General features: G+C 45.3%; 1 protein-coding gene across 3 annotated transcripts in view; it reads right to left on the reverse strand.

Annotated features, from left to right (window-relative positions):
- Positions 1-492: 492 nt before the first annotated feature.
- LOC131268726 (transmembrane protein fend-like) overlaps positions 493-23,004 on the reverse strand; it is a 155,205-nt gene continuing 132,693 nt past the window's right edge. For 2 of the 3 annotated variants that reach the window (XM_058270995.1, XM_058270996.1), the window contains exons 4-5: positions 1,342-1,659; positions 493-1,275 (exon numbers count right to left, since the gene is read on the reverse strand). In XM_058270995.1, the coding sequence (XP_058126978.1) occupies positions 835-1,275; positions 1,342-1,659 (759 nt within the window). In that variant the 3' untranslated portion in view covers positions 493-834. The remainder of the gene's footprint in view (positions 1,276-1,341; positions 1,660-23,004) is intronic. The other variant, XM_058270997.1, reaches the window with a different exon arrangement.

Here is a 23,004-nt window from a genome sequence, read left to right on the forward strand (position 1 = left end):
GATCTTTTTACATCTGTTTAATTGCTAGTTGAGAAGAAATAAATCTTCAATAAATAAATACTGAAAATTTCAAAATGAAAAACGATCTGCAGAAGCGTCATTATTTTAAAAGTAACCGTTTTTTTTAAAATAGGAACTACATTTTCATTTTGGTAAAGAAAGTACTGTAAAAATGTGTTAAGTTCGCTTTAAATAAGTGTTTGTAAAAAACAAATAAAAAAGATATAAATTTGCCCTCACCCGAACCATCGTTTTCTACAGAGTGAAGAAGGCGAACCGCAAAGTGAACCTCCAAAAAGACTGTTTGTTCGAAGGCCAGAACGTCGCGGAACGTCCGGCAGAATGAAACGTCGGACCAGCTAACGCTGGACTGGGCAGGCGCTGGGAAATCTTTCGACGAAAAAGGGGACGGCGTGAACGAGAAAATAAATAATGAACCAAGCAACAGGCATGCGAAAAAAGAAAAACCGAAGGTAAAAAAAAGGGCTCATTAATTTAGCGCAATTGAATCATTTACATAATTTATTACAATTTTATTCAATTATATTTTGTTTTTAGATGTTGCTCCTCCCGCCCATCTCTCATCCATGTTTTCTAACGTTCTCGCGGCCCCCCCTCCTGGGGGGTGGGTTTCTGGGGTTGGGCCCGTCGCCTTCCTAGCTGGAACGGACCACCCTGCACCCCCCTTCTGGTAGGGGGTTTGGGTGTGTAATAAGTAGAAGACTGTTGCAAACGGATCGTACGTGAAGCGCGAAGCGAGAGCCTTGGTCACTTCCGGTGACCGGACCGGAACTGGGGACCTGGTTGGATTTTTGGTGGCTTACCTGGACCGAATTAGCTGCCGTAGCGGGTGTGCACTATCAGCTCGTTCTCGACCAGCACGTCCTTGTCGAGGTGGTCGGTGGAGTCGCCGGAGCCGGGTCGCCACCGTACGAGGGCCGCGATGGTGAGGAGCGCGAGCAGGGCCAGCAGGACGGCCACGAACAGGGCGAGGATGGCCAGTGTGTTCTCGCCGTCGCGGGCGACCATCCACGCGTGCAGCTTGCCTGATGGCGTGTCCGGCGCCTCGCCGGAGCTGTCGAGCTCCCGGGCGAGCGCCTCGTCGTCGTCTCCTTCGGCGATTTCGTTCGGCCACGGGAGCTCACCGTCGCGGCGGTCCATCTCCACCGGATTGTTGGTCGAGGTGGAGCTCAAAGGAACCCTCTGCTGGAGCATGATGGCACCGGAAGTGTTGAGGGTGAGTGGTGCCGAGCGCACGAGCGGTGAATTGGCGTGCTGCGAACGAAAGAACACAGTCAACCTTTCCCCCCGGGGTCGACATCCCACTCCTCCGAACCTTACCTTGCTACGGCAGGTCACCTGAATCCGGTAGTTGGTGTCGGACCAGAGCGACAGCTGGACGCTGGTGGACTCGGTTAGCAGGTTGCCCATCAGCCCGCCGCCGGAAACCTCCCACGTGACGAGACACTGACCGCCAGTGGACGGGCACAACCGCAGTTTCGTACGGTTCCCGCCCGCCCAGCTGATGTCCGCCACCACCAGCGACTCATTGCGGACCATGCGCTGGACGGTGAGCTCCAGTTGACACCGACCCGAGCCTTCCGGCGTACTGCGATCGAGCGTTTGCTCAGCGGCGGTGCTCGAGCAGCGACTCCAACACTGAAAGTGGACAGGAAAAGGTAGCATGTACATGGTGGGGATCGACTATATAGTAAATCATTGCATCGTATGACGTTTGTGAAGCGCGAAGGAGCTCGTGCGTCGATGTCCTATCGTTTTAAACTATTGTGTGGTGTTGTGACACCCTCTTAATTTCCATATCGATGGGAGGAATAAAGTGAGACCAAACTCACACAGTTGCGTCTGAAAGCTGAAACCGGTTTTCGTTAAAATAATTTTTTGCTTTCGTTAAAGTAAGTGTTGAACACTTTCTATGGATCTCACTGGTAACCAAGTCTGCAATCACTTAAGACCACAGCTTAACCTGTTGCACCTGTTTTGAAATGGTGTATTACAATCAAGCTGAGAATTCTCATTTGTTATCCCAATATCTTGAAGGGCAGAATATTACACAATATAAAGAAAACATGTTCGTGCATTTCAGATGACGTTTTGGTACATATTCCTTTCATTTTGGTTGTGGAGGACTTGTGGAGAACTTCGGAGATCCTGGACATGCTCCGGCATATGTCAGACAAAATGTACATAATATAAAATGTAGGGTAAAACACTAAAACACTACTCAAAGTTATTAAATTGTGTACTATTAAAACCAAACTTACTAGAAGTTGTACATATTCAGCATATTGCAAAACTCACAACAGTTTTATTTTAAACATCTCATTAGGTACATGATAGTACGATGAACAATACATTCGATAAATATCGCGACCAAACAAAGGTTGTTTCAGTTTATGTTTGAATCAAATTAAATTAAATTTATAGAAATTGTTCACCTTTATTTCGTGATTATAGATCCGAAACTATCAAAGCATGTTAAATAGCCCTAATAGCACATTATTGATGTTCTGTGTTCTGTTGCGTGATTCATTTCATTTTACCTCACAATTTCACACGACATATGGAAGAAAGAGCCTTTTAAAAATCTTTACTTTAGTATTTTGCGAGTTTTTATTTTATATCGTTATAGAAGAGATGTTAGACAAATGATCTGTTATCGGAGTTTTATATTAACTGTTCAATAGTTAAGGTTTGCAGTTTATTAATTTTGCTTTCTGGAAAGAACTGAGTTTGTTTGTTGCGCAAAAGGGGTACATTGTCTTACCTTTCCTTAATGTGTTTGGGTAATCACTCGTGTTAACAATTACTCTGAATTAGTATCTCATCTTGTAAAACGCAATCATTCCATTTGGATAAATTGATTCGTATTTTCATTTTACAAAATCAATACAAAACACCAGATGTCTGCCATCCTGAAATATTTTAAGAATCGAATCGTCCTCCCAATGGATGATGGATTTTTTGGAGACGCTGTTAGGAACGTGAAGAATGCCTTCGTGTGGTATGGCTATCCCAGATGTAACGGGCATCAGTGACAAACGGGGGAAACGGGAGCCCAAAAGGGATACAAAACCGGGATATCGTTCCGCCGGGGACTATGAACTTCCCTCGCTTCAAGTAGCATTGAGGACGAACGTTCTGTGACCCTACGATTTCACTGTATCTTTCTCTCTCTCTCTCTCTCTCTCTCTCTCTCTCATTTTCCTGCTCCACCCCGGACAAGGCCGGGCAGAACACGAAAAAACCCCAACGATGATAAATGGCGGCGTAGTGGCGAGGCAATAAATTGAGGAACTTGCCACAAGTTGCGGATTCGGGCTGGCGCAAAACGTTGGCCCAATGATAAAGCGATGGTTCGGTTGATCCAGTTGGCCGGGGGAGGAGAAGAGGGCTCTGGAACGTTGGTTCTGGTTCTTTCGCCTGCCAGCGGGTTCGAAACGTGCCCGAGTCGTCGTTGCATTATAATTATGAATAATGATTAAATTTTTCTTGCGATCTGCGGCCACTGATAAGATCCATTGATTATTCGCGAAAGGTATGAGTGGTGACGGTGGTGTTGGTGTTGGGTTTGGAGATGGACAGTTGTAGGACCATATTTTTCCTCTCCACCTTCTCGAAGAAGTCTTTTCCGTTAGAGCGAAGGAACGATTCTGAGCAGGTTGGGACTGTTCACCTTTTTTTTTTTAATAAATAGAGAATTAGAACAACAAACTGGAGCTCGTTTGGTTACAAATAGCACTTTGGGAAAGGACTACGCCTAACAGTTTATCAATGCTTCGGAGTATAAGAAATAAGAACCTATCAATGCCGATGCCCAAAACAGGATAAAGCGGAAAGAACGAAAAGCACAAACATTTTCCTCTCAAACACACAAACCCACACACAACAATACGCATCTACACACATACACACACCCAAGCGAATCAAATCGTATAGTCAAATTTTTGAATTGCAAATCGATTAGATGCTTTCCATGGTTAACCATAATGCGACGTGATTATCTTAACAGCCTCGCAGCACCTGCTGCTTGGCAGATACCGGATTCTGGTGCTTCTGAGATACCTGCCGCCGGTCGTTCCACCCCTTGAGAGCCGCGCGGGGTGCCGCTTATGCTTATTAACTCATCAACTCCGGTGCTGAACGGGGATGCGGAGGGAGAAGCGATCGAACGCCGATGATAATCGACGACCGGAAACGATTAACATTGACAGAGGGGAAAGAAGAGGAAAATCACAACAAGGAAATTAAAGAGAATTAGCATCGCTGCCATTTCTAGCCGAATCAGATCAATTTAGTTTAGCAACGTTTACCATCTTCCATGGATGTTACAGATTAGTCTCCGGAAAATTTGTGTTGTATAAACTTAGCATAAAGTTGCGGTTGGACTAATTGTTTGTCTTTTTACCTAGATCCTCGGCAGAACGCAGAAAATTTATCCAATCACCCTAGAATACATTGAAACTAGAGTTACGTAATTGAGTTCCCGATGCATGTATCCAAATGACTCTTGAATAGATCAAATGAATCTGAATCTTTGAAGCTTGCCTTTTTACGTAGATCCTCAACAGAAGTGCTAACACTGAACTTTATCTAATCACCCTAGGATACATTGAAACTAGAGTTATGCAAAATTAATTCATGTATCTGAATGACTCTCAATGATATTAATCATACGAATCTGAATGTTTGAACTTGCGTTTTACCTGGAACCTCAACAGATGTACTAACGCAGAATTTTATCCAATTACCCTCGAATAAATTGAAAGTAGAGTTAAGTAATTGAAATTCAGATCCATGTATCTGAATGACTCTTATTGACATTAATTAAAGGAATCTGAATCTTTGTAGATGTGTGATAATGAAGGTATTTGTTCTGTTTATGAACCTTTATCGAAAAACAGAGTTTTATAAAAGTTTGAAACGATGCTTCCACGTCCAGAGATTCGAATTTCCTAAGAATCATTATTCAATTCGGAACGAATCTTGGGTATGAATGATTCGATTTGAACGATTAAAAAACCACAACTCTAGCTAAAACACAAGACTTTAATAGGCAAACTTTGACGACCCCGTTCGTAGACAAACTGTAACTGTGAAAACTGTAACTGTGGCGATGTTCGCGACATCCAGAGAGACCCACAGATCTAAGCAGGTGCCGCTCGGGTGCGCAGTCTGTGACGAGGGCGAAATCCCGGCGACAACGATTTAGATAATCTCCGCTCAACTGCAGGGTAGCGGAGCTGGGTGTGGGTACGGCGGCGCAGTTAATGTGTCGGTTTAGCTCAAAGTGCTCGAACCATCAGCCATCATCATAATCGTGACGATAGGAGCTAGAGCGATCGTAAGCCGTAAGATGTCCCCGCGTACCGCTCCGGAGAACCCGTTCCTGGGCGTTCGTTTGGTCGAGTTCTTCTTTGCATCTTCAGCCGAGCCCGAAGCGTGTGGAGGCAGTGTGAGCGGAGTCGGGCTCATCATTCGCTCGAGCGTTGCTAAGCTCACCGCCAGCACACGGTTGCTTGTGGCAGAGCAAACGATTAGAGCCGTTTTGAGTGATCGGCATCGGCTGGCAGCACGGCCGAAGCGGCTCCCCATCGTTGTTTTTTTTTCCCTCGTCGAGTACTTCGTCACTATCGGAGCCGTCATCATCATTATCAACGACGCCAGAGGGCAGCGCTGGGAGCCACTTACCCGTGGGCAGCCATTTGTGCTCGGGCAGCTCTAAGTGGGCTTAAGACGGCGAAGCACGCCGTGATTCATAAGACGGGCGCTCTCCACAACACTGTTGATGGGAGCACTGTTTGTGTGTTTCCTGCATCCCACTTTTCGGCTCGTCGATAGTTTCGACTGACTTCCTGAGAAGTTGTTTATCTTTGGACAGCGACAAGAAATCGTATTTCTTACGCCCAACGGTGCCTACAGTAGTTCCTCGGGATGTTCTGAAACCTTTCACCAGTCCTTGACAGTCAACAAACCGATTCGATTCTCTCGAACTGTGAGCAAAAAGTGGGCAACCTCCAGAAGCTGGAATGTCCGGAAATCGGGAACCATTAGGAAGCACGAGAGCGCGATGGAGCAGAAGTAAAAGTACACCGACACATCAGTTGGCCCATAACCGCAGACTCGCCGCTACTGACCGCTCCATAGCCCACCATCTTCAGCCGCTAGAATACTCGACGGGTTTTGGAGCGACCAACCAGTTCATCAGTCCATCATTCCAGATCATGGTCAGAAAATTTGGATGAGTTGAATAAAATAAAATAAATAAATAAATGTAACCTCAAGCCGACTCCCTCGACCAGCACGACGTGGTTCTGAGGTAGAACGACCATCCGAAACGGGGTTTGAGGAAGGCGGAGAAATGGGACATGCATGACATGAGCCAGCGGGTGCTTTGAGGTTAAGGCCAAAAAATCAACAAATAGCATTAAGGAGGAGGAAAAACCAAAACAAAAACCAAAAACAAAAACTGGAGTTCCCGGTCGGAGGGTGATGAGATGAATATTGCATGAGCTGAGCGGCAGACTGATGAGGCTGTAGGAACTGTGCCGGCCGGCCTTGGACTTAGAGCCTCGAGTTGGGCAGGTAGTGCCAAAGGTAGTTAGCTAACTTCGGCAAAAGCTATGCCTCGAGCTGAGCAACGCGGTTTTAGTTGCCGTCGGAGGTCTTAAGCGAAAACGGCTTCGTCGACAGCGTCGCACAATATAAGAGAGTAAGGTAAGGTGAGGCAATATGCACCTCTTGAGTGTAAAACATTAATTTCACGAAGTGAATTGAGGAAAACCATAAATTATTCAACATGTCTTACCAAAAAATACCACATCTCTTACTAAAACTGAGCCAGAATATCTCTATTTCTATTATATTTACAAGGTATCCCTATCTTTTCCGTGCATGTAGTGTATTTCATTGTAAAATATATAATTCAATATTTGTAATAGTATATTCTGCCCTGGTAGAGGACATTTTAGTTTTCGTCTCCACAGCAAAAATGGAAGGAATATGAATCCAACTGTTTTCTGGTTCTGGTTATCCTTCCTATAAAGATACCGGAGGTACCTCTTCACTGCAAAATTTAATTTCCACACTTGTTATAGCTTAAATTATGGTTACAAAGATTTTAAAAGTTATACCAACCGGTGCATCGTGCCTCGCTCTCCGCTACAAGGCTCATATGTGACGCACGCAGCGCATTCGGGGGGGCCTCGCCTAGCGGCAACAGAATTGCGTCCGAAGGCGAGCATCTATCTCGAGCCAAAAAGGCGAAGCCGCCATCGCGAGCCTGCCGCATCAAAACAACCCTTTCGGTTTTTACGAGCTCTATCGCCCCGCTTCCTACCGGCCTGGAATGTGCTCTAAAAATGTTTGACGATAAAACAAAAATAAAACTGTCTTGTCAAACGAATGGGGCATACCCGGGCATGTCGTGCGCGTGTGTGTTCGACCGAGAAAGTAACAGACGGGACCAGGAGGAGGGAACCTAGAGACAAGAAACAAAAGGCAAAGGCAAGACGCGTCTTCGTGCCGTGGCGAAGGACGGTGATAAGGTACGGGAAAAATATAGGAACACAGGTAGGAAAAACCAGTTTGGTGTTCGTGGGGTCCCGCCATGTTTTGTTCCATCCTTTTGAGGCGGTGCGAGGCAAGGAAGCAAGGAATAGATTATGAAAATTTAATTCCTCTTTCATTGCCCCTGCATTATAATTTAAGTCAATTTAGATAGGATGTATCTAAAATATTCTTTTGACATCCCGCTAGGCTAGGAGCTTCCGAGAAGTCGGCAGGATAGGGCGGTCGACAAAACGCTAGAAGAAGACCAATGAGATGGTGTAAGCATCTCCAGGCAACGGTAGTAAGTTTACCCGGTCATTGAGGACTGGATCGATCCGAGCAACAGCGGCACTGGTTAGCTCGTGAGTGCTTGCTCTTAGGACTAATCAAGCCTGTAGCAGTTGAAGACCGTAAATGGCAGCGCTACAGACCGTCCGAGCGTTTTGCATGTCGTTTGCGACATGCGGCGAACGATCCAGTTACGAGGGGGAATTTACTCGGAACTTATTTTTAAACCGAACACTGCGCCTCCGGCGAAGTGTCGTCCACAACGTAGCATTTCTGCGCCGAAAACGCGCGAATTAGGTATCTTCTGGACTCTGGGTCCGCTGCAGGAGCACCCGAGTTGACATCGGGAGAGGAGCAACATTGCCTGGAGGCCACGCGTGAGAAGAAACCCCGACCGGGTACGACGTTCAGAAGACACGAGGAAGTAGCTTGAAAGGTGGAGAGCACCACGGAACCACGATGTAACTTGTCATTTTGGTGCGGTCATTGATGACGGAGTCGAACATCGAGTGCTTTATTTTGTAAACCGACTCCCAAAGCTCACCGGTGAGATGCAGCAGCCTCTGTTAGTAAACCTTGCCGAATAACGTCGTCCAGTAGTTTGGATGTGGTCCTTATTTAGTTTTTTTTTTGACGCGTCCCGAAATGCGCCTTCGTGCAGAAGTTCGGTTGCGATGGCATCTTTCCACACTTGTCAGCCGTCCCGATTTGTCTTCCCGGTTTTCCTTGCCTCAATCGAGTGTTCGCATGCATGCGATATAATAAAATTATCATCTTCTGGTACAAGAAAAACTATCGCAACGAACATGGCGGGAAAAGATAAACGTCTCCCGGCGGCCGAACATATGAGAGCATGTGTGTCTAACACTAAAAAGACAGCGCACGTCATTTTGACGATCACAAAATGTGTTATTCATCTGTATCAGGCTGTGACACCGATCATAACATTTATTTACTTTTGATAGTTCCGTCATGAGATGTAAGATAGATTGTTACAATCAGCCATTAGTCCACTCTAGAAGCCTACTGGGAACTAATTCGACATGGCGTATAGATCTCTATATTTATCTAGTATCCAATCATTTGTCGACTTTCTACTTTAAGCGTTCACGGTAGTAATAGTTGAAGATATTGGTAACCATCTACAAGATAAGATTGATCGCTGGCTAGTCGACTGAAATGTCGATCGTTTACTGGTAATGTTGGCAATGGAATAGACCACTAAACGAACATTTTTTATTAGATATCTTATAAAGTATGCGATAGTTGCTATGACATTGTTTAAATCGTCATTTGCTCTATACTGTTTTGAATGGATATCTGAAAGGCTCAGAACTCAGCTACACAAATCGGGCATAATCTCTCAACACTCAACATAATCCCTTTACCACTCTCCGTTGATGGGCTTTGACCCCGTACTCAAAATGTACACAAAACAGTGACCTTGTTGGTTTAAACTGTAAATTTCTGTGGATTGACTGCGAAACCAATTTGACAGTTCTGATTGTGTTTAATAACTTCTTCTTCTTCTTCTTGGCGTAACGACCTTGTTTGGTCATGCCTGCCCGTTAAGAGCTTACGAGACTTTTTTATCCTATGTGTACGTGGATAGTCAGTCCTCTCGTACAGGGGAGGGTCCGGTCTCGGTTGGGATTCGAACCCACGCCGTCGAGGTGGTGTGCCTCGGCGCTCATGGGCCGATTTTCTAATTGGCGCTACCGCTCGGCTGTTGCGGACCCCCAAATAACTACAAACAAAATAATAAAAACATTGTCACAATCACCTAATGTGTAACACTTTAACATGTGTTAGACAGCCTACTTGACATCTGTTGCTTTATTGAATAGGTAGTAATCGCTTGCTTTTCCACAAATTCTGTCAACAACACCTGAGAAAACTAAAAATCTGACCAAAACAAGCCGCAAGCTACAGCTACTGGTCTATTTACCAATTTAGGAGCAACAATTGGATATCAGGAGTTTTGTTTGATTGTTACCGTGGAAGTCGCGGTCCAAAACTTATCTTCCACAAGTACCAAACACAGCATTGGTCGTTCTAGTGTCCAGTGCTCATGGTGGGGACGTGTAACCGCCGGGGGTAAATATAATGGTTGAAGCTCTGCTGCCGGGTTAGCGGAGAGCATCGGAGCCTACAGAGGCGCAGTGTGGCGTGACTGCACGAGTCGCGAAATGGGGCATTATTATGCATGCTGCAAAACTGTACGCCTCGACGTCCCCCCCTTCCGCAAACTTCGGCCGGGAGATGCAGATGATGCTGCAACCTCAACGGCGTACGGGGCTGCAGGTTGTTGTTGTTGTTGTTGCCATTTTGGACCGTTTTGTCTTCTTCTTCAAATATCTCGCACCGTCTCGCCGTCCCGCTTGCCTGTTCCCGCTCTAGCGCGCGCACCCAAATGATTAATATCACTGGGAAACCGCATCTGGGAACACACATCTGGGCTGGTTGTATCGATGGATGGGAACCTGCAAACACACACACACGGCACAGGAAGTTTTTGTGTCTTTCCCCAACGTCGGATAATGATAAACACCGGCCACGCACGGGAGGTTAATAATCGCTGCGCTCCTTCTGCCTGCTCCTGATCGCTGGCGTCCTTGTCCCTTGTCTTCCGGACGTGAAATCCGTCCGCTCCGAGTTCCGATGCGTAACGTTGATACGGATCGAGATTACTGCCACCGTTTGGCCTTCTTCTATCTGTCTCGTTCTCTCTCCCTGGCTCGTTCTCTGCATGCGAACCGGTGACACAGATAACGCAGGACGTCGCGTTCACTATCAGCTCGAAGCAATCGACACTCCACCATAACCACCGGCACCCGCACTGTTTTTTTTTTCGGACAGTTGCATAAATCTTACTTTCTGCGTGTAGGTGTGCGTGTGTGTTTACTCGTTTTCCTTCCCATCTTTCGTTCCTCTTAGAAGACCATTGATCGGCAACCCGCTGCGAAATTTCCCGCCCGAAACAAGTGAACCTAACCTCCACAACACTCTTTTCAATCGCTGGTCAACCTTGTTAAGATTTGTGCCGTCAAATCTAGGGAAGGGATATTGAACCAGATCCAGATTGAACGTTGGAAGTTGGGTTTAAGAAGGTTTCGTTTGATTGAATATGGTTATCAGGTGTTTGAAAAGATTTTTACGTGTTGTTAGAACCTTCAAATTCCTTACCAACTTCGTCGGTAGTGATTGTGAATTAAACAAAAATTGTGAAATAATTATAGGAACCCAGAATGGCGGCAATCGAAATGTCCCTCACATTAGCGTGCAGCGTCCCACAGTGCGGTTGCAGTAGGAAACGTCTTGAAACCGCTCGAAAACGCAGCGACACCAAGAACCTGCGCTCAAACACACTACTTGGGAATCATGTTGGTACAAGAATGCTTCCCCCTCCCACCCTCTACCACGGCTTCTTCTCGATTACCCAAACAGATGCACGTTGGGCGAAGGCGAGCGTAAAGAGAGGAAAAGTGTCGCATGACGCCCGGTCGGAGACGGAGGTCGGAGTCTGCTATCTGATCGTTTCTGTTGCGCTTTCTTGCCCGGTGGCAATTTATACATAAATGTGTGTGTTTGTGTGTATGGGCTCACGAAAAATCAATGTCCCCTTTGCTTGCCTCAACCTCCTCCCGGGAAGGGAGGAACGAAAAACGAACGTTCACGGAACGACAACACACGGAAGGCGGTGGAAAGTAAGACGACAGCAGCAAGGGCTTGCCAAGCTGGCCGGAGCAATTTAATTAATTATTTGAATTTAAGCATACATTTTAAGCTAATAAACGATTGCATGGGTATGTAATCGTGAATTCATTAGCGGTCGCTGCGTTCTGGCGCTGGAAGGGATGGCATGATAATGGGTTTTGCAACCGGGGACGGGGAGTTCGGCCAGAGCCCACCGAACGGCGACCGAAAAGCGCCAAACTGTCCGCCGGAGTTACCGTGTCCCAGTGAAACCCCCGAAAGCCATCGAAATCGGAACGCATAATTTTAAGTCACAGTGCGTATTGCAGAGGGGCGAAAGAAAAAAGATAACAAGTCCTTTTAAAAGATGGCGAACGTGTGGCTCGGTTTAAGCTGAACGTACGACGCCCGGCGTAAGGGTCGTCAATCCTCCAGAGGAGGCAGAGGATACTCCTAAGCACGCACACTCTACCGCCCGAAGAGAAAATGGGCAAAAATTAGCAAATTCCGCCCGATTGATTGCACGCAGATTGTGCCGCATTCTTCGCAAAAGCGTGCGGGTTCCGGAGAAGCTCGTGTTCTACTGCTACAATGTATGGACCGGAATGGTGATGGTTGTGCCTACAATCGCATGAAACAAACAACCTAAGCCCCCGTTGGCTATTACACACATTAATTTGCATTTGCATAATTGAGCCAACTTGAGCTTGAGTTTCGAGCCAATAGAAACTTTGTTGGAAAGTGCAACATAATTTAAGTCAAGTGTTCATATCAATAAACAAGTACAGATTGAGTACTAAATGGTTTCAAAATTGTACATTGAAGTAAAAATGGAATGGAACCAACATAGAGTGTACAAAAACCTAAAATATCGAAGTAGGGAAGAAAGTAAACGATGATTGGAAACAAACGTTTAACAATGACTGTTATTGGCAGTAAAAACCAGAGTTCCAACGTATAAAACAAAACAAAACGGATGAGAAGACAAAAAAACATAATTAAAAGATCAGAAAAAAGTTTCGTCACTTGAAGAACAACAAATCCATAAAAATAAATAATTCAAGTTGTTAGTATCTTTTAAAAGGCGTGTGAGTCAAGAAAACGAATTACTGTTGCCAAATGTAAATAACAAAAGTGAAAAAGTGCCAACACCGGCATATGTAGCAGAAAAAGGTCTGTTTTCCATACATTTTTGGAAGAAAAAAGTGTCATGAGTTGAAGAAAAACAAATCCATTAAATTAAAATAATTTAAGTTGTAAGTTTCTTTTAAAAGGTGTTTGAGTCAAGAAAACGAATTACTGTTGCCAAATGTAAGTAACATGAGTAAAAAAGTGCCAACACCGACAAAAGAAGCAGAAAAAGGTCTGCTTTCCATACATTGTTTACTGGAGAAATTACAATACAGGTCAAATGCCGGAAAAAGTGAACAAAATGCTTGCAAAAATTATGATTGGTGTGCACAGGGGATTTACTGTCGCCCGAAACGGTGTGTGGAAATGCCTGAGCGCCTGAACAAAAATCCACCAGGCAGGCTTAGGCCTTTCCTAATCTTCCCGGCACTTCGCACTCACACTTTTCCTTCCTTTCCATTTTCGTGTTCTTTAGCTGTTCAGTCGGAACCGGTCCGGTATAAGGTCGTGTCATCGATTGCGCTCGTTGATAAATGCCATTAGGAGCGACCGAAAGGACGAGGGGGAGTAGGGGTGGGGGCTGAAAAACGATACCCTCAATCGGATTACATTCGGAGTCGCTTCGGAGTGGCGGGTGAGCATTAGGATGTTGTTTTTGGGGGTTTTTCGTCCGGCTTTTGGAACCCCAAAATCGCGGCAGGGTATAATTAATTTATTAATGTGTCCGCGTTCGGTGGCGGAAAAGCCTCGCCCTCACAAAATAAACAGCACCGGGAACACGTTGGAGGTTGGATTAGCACACTCGTTGTAGTGCTTCCGAGGTGGTGGCACGGATTTCGTACGGAAATGACAGCGGTTTCACTTAGGTAGGTAGGCGGATCGTAAGCTGTTGTACCTGTTTGTTCGTTTGGGGCTAGGCTTAGCCAACCCATCGATCAAGGTGCCCGGGGGGTTTTTTGGGAAGGCTTTGCTCGAGGTGAAGAACATCGAAAATCCCTTCGAGGCACGCCGAGAACGAGCTTTGCGCGCGTCGTAAAAGTAAAAGCTGAATTTCGAGCGGAAATCGTACTTATAGGTTTGTGGTTTTGGTAAAAATGATGGCATGTCATATTTTCTTTTTCTTTTTTTCTCTCTTTTGTTACTTTTTTTATTTCTTTTTCCTTGTTTCAACAATTTTTGTTGTTGTTTTCCATTTTTATATTTTACATTTTCCACGGGATCAGCATCGATTGACTGCTGCTTTCAAGAAACGAAATAAAAAAAGATGGTACAAAAACAGTTCACGCGCCAAAGGATCTCGGATGGCTGCAAGGTACCGGGGCGATTATATGCCAACTCGCCCTACTCTCCCCACCCCCCACTCCCATCATTTCTCCTCCTTCGAACGGTCTATTGTTCGTCTTCTCTGCGAAGCGCAAACGATGAAATTGAATATGCGTCCATTCCGGGGTCCCGGTTTTTCCCCTGCTGCCTTTGCACCTTTTGCCGGAGAGCAAATCGAGGTGGATGCTCCAAAGGGGTGGATATGTTGGATATCTTGGATTGAGATTATTCCCCCCCCCCCCCCCCAAATCCCCCTCCTCCTCTTTATTCTTTTTCCACACACCAACTCCACCTCACGACGTGAAAGAAAAGCGAGCGTAACGTGTTCCGTTGCCAAACATCTTTCGCTCTACCCCGCAAATGTAGGGGCATCCGAAATGTGCACAAACGGAATCGGTGACACCACACACACACACACACACACACACACACACACACACACGGCCCTTCGCACACACAGGCACACGAGAGAAAATTGGCTTCATCGGCCGAAGCATATTGCGTACGTATCATCCAACGAAGATTTACCAAAATCCCGAAAAGGTTCCGCGGCGGACAAGATTTTGCGGAGTGGTGTGAGGGGTAGGGGGGTGGACATGAAAAACAATCTCCTTGAGACAAGAATATGAGCGGTTTTTTGATTGTGTGTGTGGTTTTTTTTTTTTTTTGGTTTGTCGTTCCCGACGTGCTTCTCCTTTTCATGCGATTTTTTGGATTATTCTTGTGTAACGAACGTTTCTACAAGAAAAAAAAATGATGGCAAGGTTTTGGGAGGGTTTGAGCAGCCTTGTGGTTGTCCTGCACACACTTGCACTCCACACGGGCACAAAAATGCACGCACCTTTGACAAATTTATGTTTTAGCAAATAGCTGTAAGGCCACGAACAATATGGATTATTATAATGTTTTTGTAATATTCAAAGCTACGTAATCTGGGAGTTCCAGCTGAGTGCTTGAGTGCGGGAGATCCGGTGCGTCAAATTCTACATAGCCGGCGTGTGTGTTTGTGTGTGAAAAAATAAATAAATCTAACCCCCGACGAAGCCGTTTTCGGTGGAATATCTGCAAACCTTCCGCTTGCATCGAGGAAGGGAGATAGCGGTGACAGCGGGGAGAAGGGAGGGTCAACAGGTCTTTTGGGTCGGAGAAGGATTTCGTTTCACATCTGGATTCCTTGTCCGTACGACAAAGGAAAGAAAAAGCGGATCATTACCGTATGGACCGTCGGCAACAATGTGGTACGCTCGAGGAGAGACTGTAGGACGTGTGGTTGGAGGAGAAGGAACGGGGAGGTAAGGAGATACCAAACCCACGAACACTCTGAATGGACGATGACAAATTGCCGAAGGTCTTGATGCATGAAATTGGCCCGGGACCTCGGTTTGGCGTTGTTGTTCTTTTGCCACGCACGGAAAAGATGTCCCTCGTGGTCTTGGCTGTTCGCCTTTTTCTTGAAATCTGCAATATTCGTCACGGTGTACGTGTGCGTGTGTGTGTAGTTTTTTCTTTTCCAATCCATTTTGACATCTGGGACTTTGTGTCCGGAGGTTCCGTCAACCATTTATGATCCGTTTGAAGTAAAGCGCAGCGCATAGATCCAAGTCCGAATGATACCACCGAGTACTGATTACTTCTGATATTGCAGAATTCTGCGTGCGATGCGATTCGCTGTTGGCCCTCAGGCGATTGGCGGCGGAGCTGGGATCATAAATTAATTGGAACGCCATCCCTCGGGCGCACGGAATAATTTAGCGATGCGATTGAGTTGTGCATCCAGCAACTTTCGCTTCAGCACCGGAAGCGGGCAGGTTGGCCCGATTGTCCGGGCAATTTGTCACCGATCCAGCGATAGTGTTATCCCGAGCGAGAACCGTTTCCAGTTCTTTCCGGGCAAAATCCGGGAACGTCGCTGCCCACTCCGATGGGCGCATGTTCAAAGTCCCTCGGGAAGAAGTATCCCAGCGCGAGCGTTGTATCGATATGAGGGCCACGGTGGGAGACGGTTGATTAATGAAGATGCTGATAAATTATTATCTCCCTTGCGAGCGCGTGAGGGGTTGGGGACATTTAAATGCCACTCGTCTGCGTGCTCTTTTTTCGCGTCGCTCCCCGGGAAGTTATAAGTTTCTGATACCGCACCGATGTCGGGGACTGTCCACCCAAAAAAAAACCCGAACAAGAGCTCCCGCCGTTATCGAGTAGCTCAGTTCGCCACGGGGAGGACCGTTCCGGCCTTAAGGGACCTCCCCACATCCCTGATCCAGCAAGTCCAGGAGTCATCAATCTTTTTTTAATAGGATCGCTGGTGTTTCGTTCCAATCGGAAGATGCTCTATGTCACTTTGACGCTCCGACAAGGCGCATAGACATTTCTGGAGGCCGAACCCGTTCGGTCTGCAGTGAATTGGAGTGACACTATTGGGCGTACTCTGCAATTGAACCCTGAAAGTGTGGTCAAGTTGTCTTGTGGAGCGTATAAGCTTGGAGTACTTTAATCGTAACATTTCACTACGGAAAAAATTATTCTGCGTGGATCACAGATCCTCACCTAACAGTCACATGCGGTACTGCTGTTACCTTCTGTCTCTAAAAGTATCGTATCAACTTTTGTCTCTGGGTCATCTCTTCTTGTCTCCAACTCATCAAGTTTTAACTTTTGATTCACCCGTTCTTTTGTGCATCTGTTTGTCCACATCACTCTTCTATATTTGTCTCTCTGGCAATCCGTTTTGTCTCTGACGTGTAAAGTATTTCTTCGTTGTTCTCTATTCTCGATCCCATCTTAAAATGTGCCTAGTTTGTATTTAAACATGACGATTTTTGATCGCGTTGAGATTAACACAGTACATAGGAACTGATCTACGAATTGAAAATCAAAAATGGTAGAAGTGTCGTTTGGAAGCTATTAAATTATGCTTACAGGGGTTTTCTATGGGTAGTTGGCATTAAGTTTAAACACGTTTAACGGACCCTGACACGTCGGTACCGAGTCGCTGAACTAGATTAGTGTGCCGGTAAGCCCAAATAGAGCATCCTTAAAGCATCCATTAGCGAACTGTCAGATTGGAGGTCGGTTTGTTGTGTATTTTTATAGATGGAAATAATATACAAATGTCTCTTCAGCTCTTTGTGGATGGAAAGGAAATTAAAAACAGAACAATTTTTACAATAAATAGTAAATTTATTAATTGTGGTCGACCCGTCAAACCCCCGTTTACAAAAAGTAAACAACTTATAGAAGAATGCTGACAAATGACCTGCCGCCTCGAGAGCTTATCGACAATTGAAATGACGCTAGCGACGCGCTTCGAGTTCTTGTTTACTGTTGGTAAATATAGTGGAAGTTTGACAACACGCGTCGAGAAATTTGACAGATTGCGTTGTTATCTCACAATAACCACAAATGTTTATTATTGTCGGGACTGGTTTTATTAACTACCATTTACTTTTTTGTTGTCCTGTCTTCTGCTAGAGACAAAAATGGATGACAAATAGTTGTAACCAAAAATGATTCTTAGATTAACAAAAATGTTTGTTTTAGAGACAACCATGGACATGCTTTTTTTTCTCAAAATGGATGTTTTTGTTCTCAAAATCCTCTCCGTGTTGTGTTTTTGTGTTTGAAATTCTTTTTGTTTGTTTTTGGAAAAAATATATTGCCAGCGGATTATTTTCCTCACGCAGTGCCAGCCGTGTTTCGGGTGTGTTGTCTCCGGTATGACATATTAATTGCTCCCGGAACATCATGTTTCCTCACAGTGGGTGTGCTGGCACGCACCACGGCAGCGTTGTCCGGGTTGGCTTTCATACCGTCGGAGAAAATATAGCGTTGGAAGCGAAATATCAGCATGACGCTGCAGGTGTATGCAAGGATAAAAACATACGTTTTTACCCCGAAGCGTTGCGTGCCTACCTGAGTTGCGTGCAGCGCGTTCCTCTTCCGCCGTTGTTCTGGATGCGAGAGAGTGCAACAAAGTTGCAGTTGTCCCGGGTTGTGTGATGGATCGAGCTGCGAGTTTACAACTTCATAATTGTAGAACTCGAGCAAAAGACGCCGACGTCAAACGTTGCCAAGGATTCGGGGTAGTCGGAGCGTTTGCGAACTCAAATGCCGATGCGCGAACGTGTATGCAAATGGAGGAAATGGCATCTTGAACCCTTTCCCGAAAGAAGTGCGCGTGGAATTGTCTTCGTCGTCGCGGGAGTTCGAGCGGAGTTCGCTGCAGAAATATGTATTTATTCATAATCTCGAGCCGGGTGGTGCGGACGGAATCAAAATAGCTTCCGGCAAACCGGGCGCTGCAAGCAGAGATGATGAAAATTTGAAGAAAACACAAAAGTCGCAGAAAAAAGGGACACGAAGAAGGAGGCGACTCCTTTCAAGCTGCAGCTTCCCGAGAGACGCCAAGCACGAATGGGACAGCTTTTGACTAAATGATTCCATAAATGGTTCCCTCTAGCACTATCTCCCCCTTTTCTCCACCCCCACCCCCCCACCCCCTCCCTTCCGAGGTGAAGGTACGTCTTTTGATTCACTCCCTCATTTCAGTCATTCACCCGCGTGTTTTCCAGTGCGCCCGATTCATTTGCGGAAACCTCGCGCAAAAGGGGTGTACTTTTCCTTCTCCTTTCTTTTTCCGCCGTGGTTTTCCTTCTTCTTCTTCTTCTTCTTCTTCTTCAAATGATTGTTTTTCACTCGGAAAGCGGGAGCACCGAGCGCCATGAATACGTAATACGCCGTTCGGTGGCGGGCCAGAATTTCCATACGCGCAAAAATACGGTCCGAACAGTGTGTTTTGGGGTTTGGGTTTGTGAAAGAGAAGCAAAGAAGTGTCTTAAAAATAACCCAACCCAAGCGGCAGCAGGAAAATAAGAATCAAAAATTAACATACCGTCCCACGGGGGGTAGGGGAGGTGGAACTGTGTACTTTTGCTCCGTGTTTTTGTTTGTTTCCTGCCTTGCAACTGGCTTCTGCCTGCCATGGCACACATTTTACAACAGCGAAAACACTCCGGAACTGGGTTAGCAAAAGGCAGGCGATATTCAAAACGACCGCAAATTGCACGAACCTGGCACATAAAGGAAGCAATGTTGAGTTCGGGGAAATTCCCATTGCCCCTGTTCCTTTTCCACTTCATTGAGCGGCGGATTGAGAGCACACTGAAATTAAATGTGTCTTTTTTTCTAACAAAGTAACCAGTTTAAAACACTAGAACTGATCTAATTGTACTGAAATTGCTAGAAAGTATTTATGTTAACGAATCAAAACAAATGAAGAACGCAGAAACAATGTTTATCTAACGTCTACAATGTTTGGAATGCATTCCAAAAAACATTAGTAGAACTAACAAACGAATATAACATTATAAAAATGGAAAGCTAGCAAAAATAAAAATGTAAAAGATAACAATAAAGTGAGAAACTAAGAGAAATTACAATAGGTAGTAAAACAAAGTAGAATGAAGGTGTTTGAAGGCAAACAATTTTTCCGGCAGTAATCCCATCCGCCCGAGAAAAATATCGCTATAGCGGAATGTTCATCTCATCTCCAGCGGGGGAAAAAGGGGGTGGGTGGTAGGGAGCGACATTTCGGGACGAATAATACATGAAATAATTTTAAGCCGACAGGTGAAAGGTGGTTTCGGAGAGGGCCTCCCCTTCCCCCCACGCTCCCCACACGCTTTTGCCACCCACGATTGGGTGTTATTGTTTCCCGTCACTGAACACCCGTTCCCCGGAAAAACTCTCGTGGAAAACTGTCGTGGGAGGGCCCTGTACGGCCGTGGGCTGAACACGGTGGAAAAGACAGGAAGGATTTAACATGGGCACACGCACACGGACACATAAAGACCGGGTGGAAAACAAAACGTTGGCCTTCATCCGCCAAAGCCACCGTTGGAGCATAAACATAAATAAATAAACTAGGAAAATTTCTCTGCAACCCCGTGGGTGCAACCAGCGTGGGCATTCGCAAAATTTTCCCCCCTCGCTTTCGGTGAGCGAAAACTCGCCGTCCCAGGCGTATCGTTTACATCCGGAATGCTACAACCATGCGTAAGGATCTGTAATCCAATCGGAAGCGCCGCTTCGTGGGAGGGAGGGATGCAAGGGGGCTGGAACGAAAGGGAGTAAAAGTCGAGCCTGCCGAGGGGGCGGATGGGGGATGAGATGAGCGTGAGTGTCTGCCGGTGATCTGTGTGAACGAATTTTCAACGGTTTCTTTTACTGCAAACCCGGGAAATCCTTCGGAGGCGAGGTGGAATCAAATTCCAACACAAAGCGCAACCCTTGGGGAGGAAGGAGGGGAGGATTTGCACAGGTGGTGGTGGGAAGAGTAATCATCAAAGAAAATAAACAGTGCCCCTTCCGTGCCGGCTTATGCTTTGCCTTCTTTTACCTTAACGAGATTTGCAAGAAGAAAGCAGGAGAAAAACCCCAAAAATCCACACACTGTACGCGGGACGGGTAAGGAGTGGAAGAAGGGAGGGGAGGCACTGAACCCTAGCCTCATCCCACCCGGCGGATGTGTCGCAGGTGCGGATGGTTTTACGATTATTGGCGCACGATTTATGGAAGACAATTGCGGGCGGCTTTCGCATGCTCCTTTCTTCTGAGGACGATTTGTATAAGGATGCTTTTTTAAGGCTCTTCGGAATATCAACTTTTGGTACGTTTGAATCCTTGTGTGCGAGAGATATGACACTTTATTTTCATTTTATTCCAAACGAAGGATTCTTAATACCCTGCGAAAAAATGTAAGGGAAAACTATAGCACCCGGTTGACAGAAATTCAAATTTTCTGCTGCTGTCATGTACTTCCAGCAAGAGTCCCAGCAACCTCCCAGCAAGTCAAAATTTGACGGATCGCCCATGTATTGCCGCACACATTTGCATTGGTTTGCTTGGTGGTGTGGGTGAGACTAGCTCGCGTGTAGGTGTGTGTGTGTATGGTATATTCTACGAATGTGATATTTTCTTCTACCCGCAGAATGCTGCGGTGAAATCAAAACATTTGCTTTTTGAGAATTAAGTCATCGGATGTTTATTATTCGGATATTTGCAATCACACTGTTTTCTGACTTACCAGTGTAGAGATCCGGCCTCTGCAGTGGGCTTGTCGTCCCAGAAAGATCCAATTCTTAACTGCATATGCAATCCAGTTCATGCGCCATTCGACGCATTCTTTAGCTTTGCTTTTCATTTCTAAAAGTAAAAAAAAGTTAGAATGTTACTGATTTAAAGTACCTAGATTTCCATCATTTTCATAAGTTTATTAGTTTGTTCTTACCTCAGCAGTATTAATGGCACGATCATAACACTTGATGCTCAATGCACTTATGCCTGCACTCTGAGATTGCTATGACCAGAATGCGCAAATACATGATGCTGTGGTCGCTCCATCAAGAAACACACTCACATATCTCAAATACTATTCGTACGTAAGGACGTGCGTATACGCGTATAACGACACAGTAAGCATTTGGCGATAGTTTGGTGTTGCATGGTTGCAAAGGATAGAATATAAATAGGACGCATTCGCACCTTTTCTCTCCCTAAGAAAACGACCAACGCACACATTCTCATTTCTAATCATAGAGTTAAGGGGGGGAGAAGTACAAATTTTTGGATGCGGGGACCCAAAATCAGGGTGAACTGACATTTGTCGTCAACCGGGCAATAATCATCTGTCAGTTAAACGTCATTCGCTTTACTTTTAATTAATTAAAGAGATGTTTCAAACATTTCGATTATACGTATTTCTTTTTTGAAGAATTCAAACAACCTACTTTAATCTTCCTATGCTACGTTAGTAACGTTAGTAATTGTTACAATAAACAATACAAAAGTCTAAACTATTTATGTTGATAACTCTTTCTTTATATACGCCCTTTAACAGGTGAATATTGTCAATTGTAATTTAACTTCAGCTTTCAAGAGTGTTTTGGACTGAAAACTTCAAAAAGGTGATTCTCGAGGCAGTTTGAAAACCAACGTTTGAGTTTTATCGTATCAAATGGTTCAATTATGACACACATCTAAATTAATTATTAAATTGCATCTTGTCAAAATCGCATTTGACAGAATGACAGATGACGGCACTCATGTAGCATTCAATGTGTAATTGCAAACAAATCTTTAATAGGTTGCTGATTGGTTGTATGGATTGAATTTATTTTAATTTAAGTTCCTGGAATGTTAAGGGATGTCACTGCTCATCGCTTCGGAAGTTAAACTCTACCTGGGAAAAAAGTTTAAGAAATGTTCTGGGATGCATATTGTGTTACTTCACCAGGCAACTGTTTTAATAATGACGTTCCACTTGGGTTTCCTATGTGTAACATCGTCTTTTGGGGTTGATTGCAGCTGGGGCTTGGAGTTTTTCAACACATTTCAACACATAAAGCGACACGTTCCCGTGCAGGCACTCTCGAGCGCCAGCTTCGTTCTGCTGTTAGCGCTCCATTTGAGGAATATAACGTAAAAATATGACTGCGGTACTCCGGCGGCGTGAGTACCACTTTCCGCCGCATTTCGCGCTGTTCCGCGTCGTTGGCTGCGTTATGACGAGACGGTGGCGAGGGCCTGCCAAGGCTTTCGCCAGTTCACGGCAGTAATAAATTAGATCGCTGACAGGTAAATACGGGCGGAGCTGAGAACTGTAATATGTTGAGCAAACCGTACGATTTGGTTGCAAAGACACGTTGTCTGCAGCGTTATCGAAGACGGTCGATGTTGTTATGGACATTAGTTTTAATTGTAGGTGTTTAATTTTATATTAGATCTAAGTCTGGCATATCTCTAATTGCGAGATTTCAACAGGGCAGTTTCCAAGCTGAAAGTATCATGTTTTGCTAGCCATTAACGAGGTCACCAAACACTTAAAACCTCCGAGAGTTGGAGTACCGGACGCCAGTGTCGCCTTTTTTGACGTGCGATACCAGCCCGACCCGCTTGCATCCCATTTGCCAAACAAATTGATATTGTTTTGGGTAAGAC

Source organism: Anopheles coustani, chromosome X, assembly GCF_943734705.1.
Source record: "Anopheles coustani chromosome X, idAnoCousDA_361_x.2, whole genome shotgun sequence".
In the NCBI taxonomy this organism is placed as follows: domain Eukaryota; kingdom Metazoa; phylum Arthropoda; class Insecta; order Diptera; family Culicidae; genus Anopheles; species Anopheles coustani.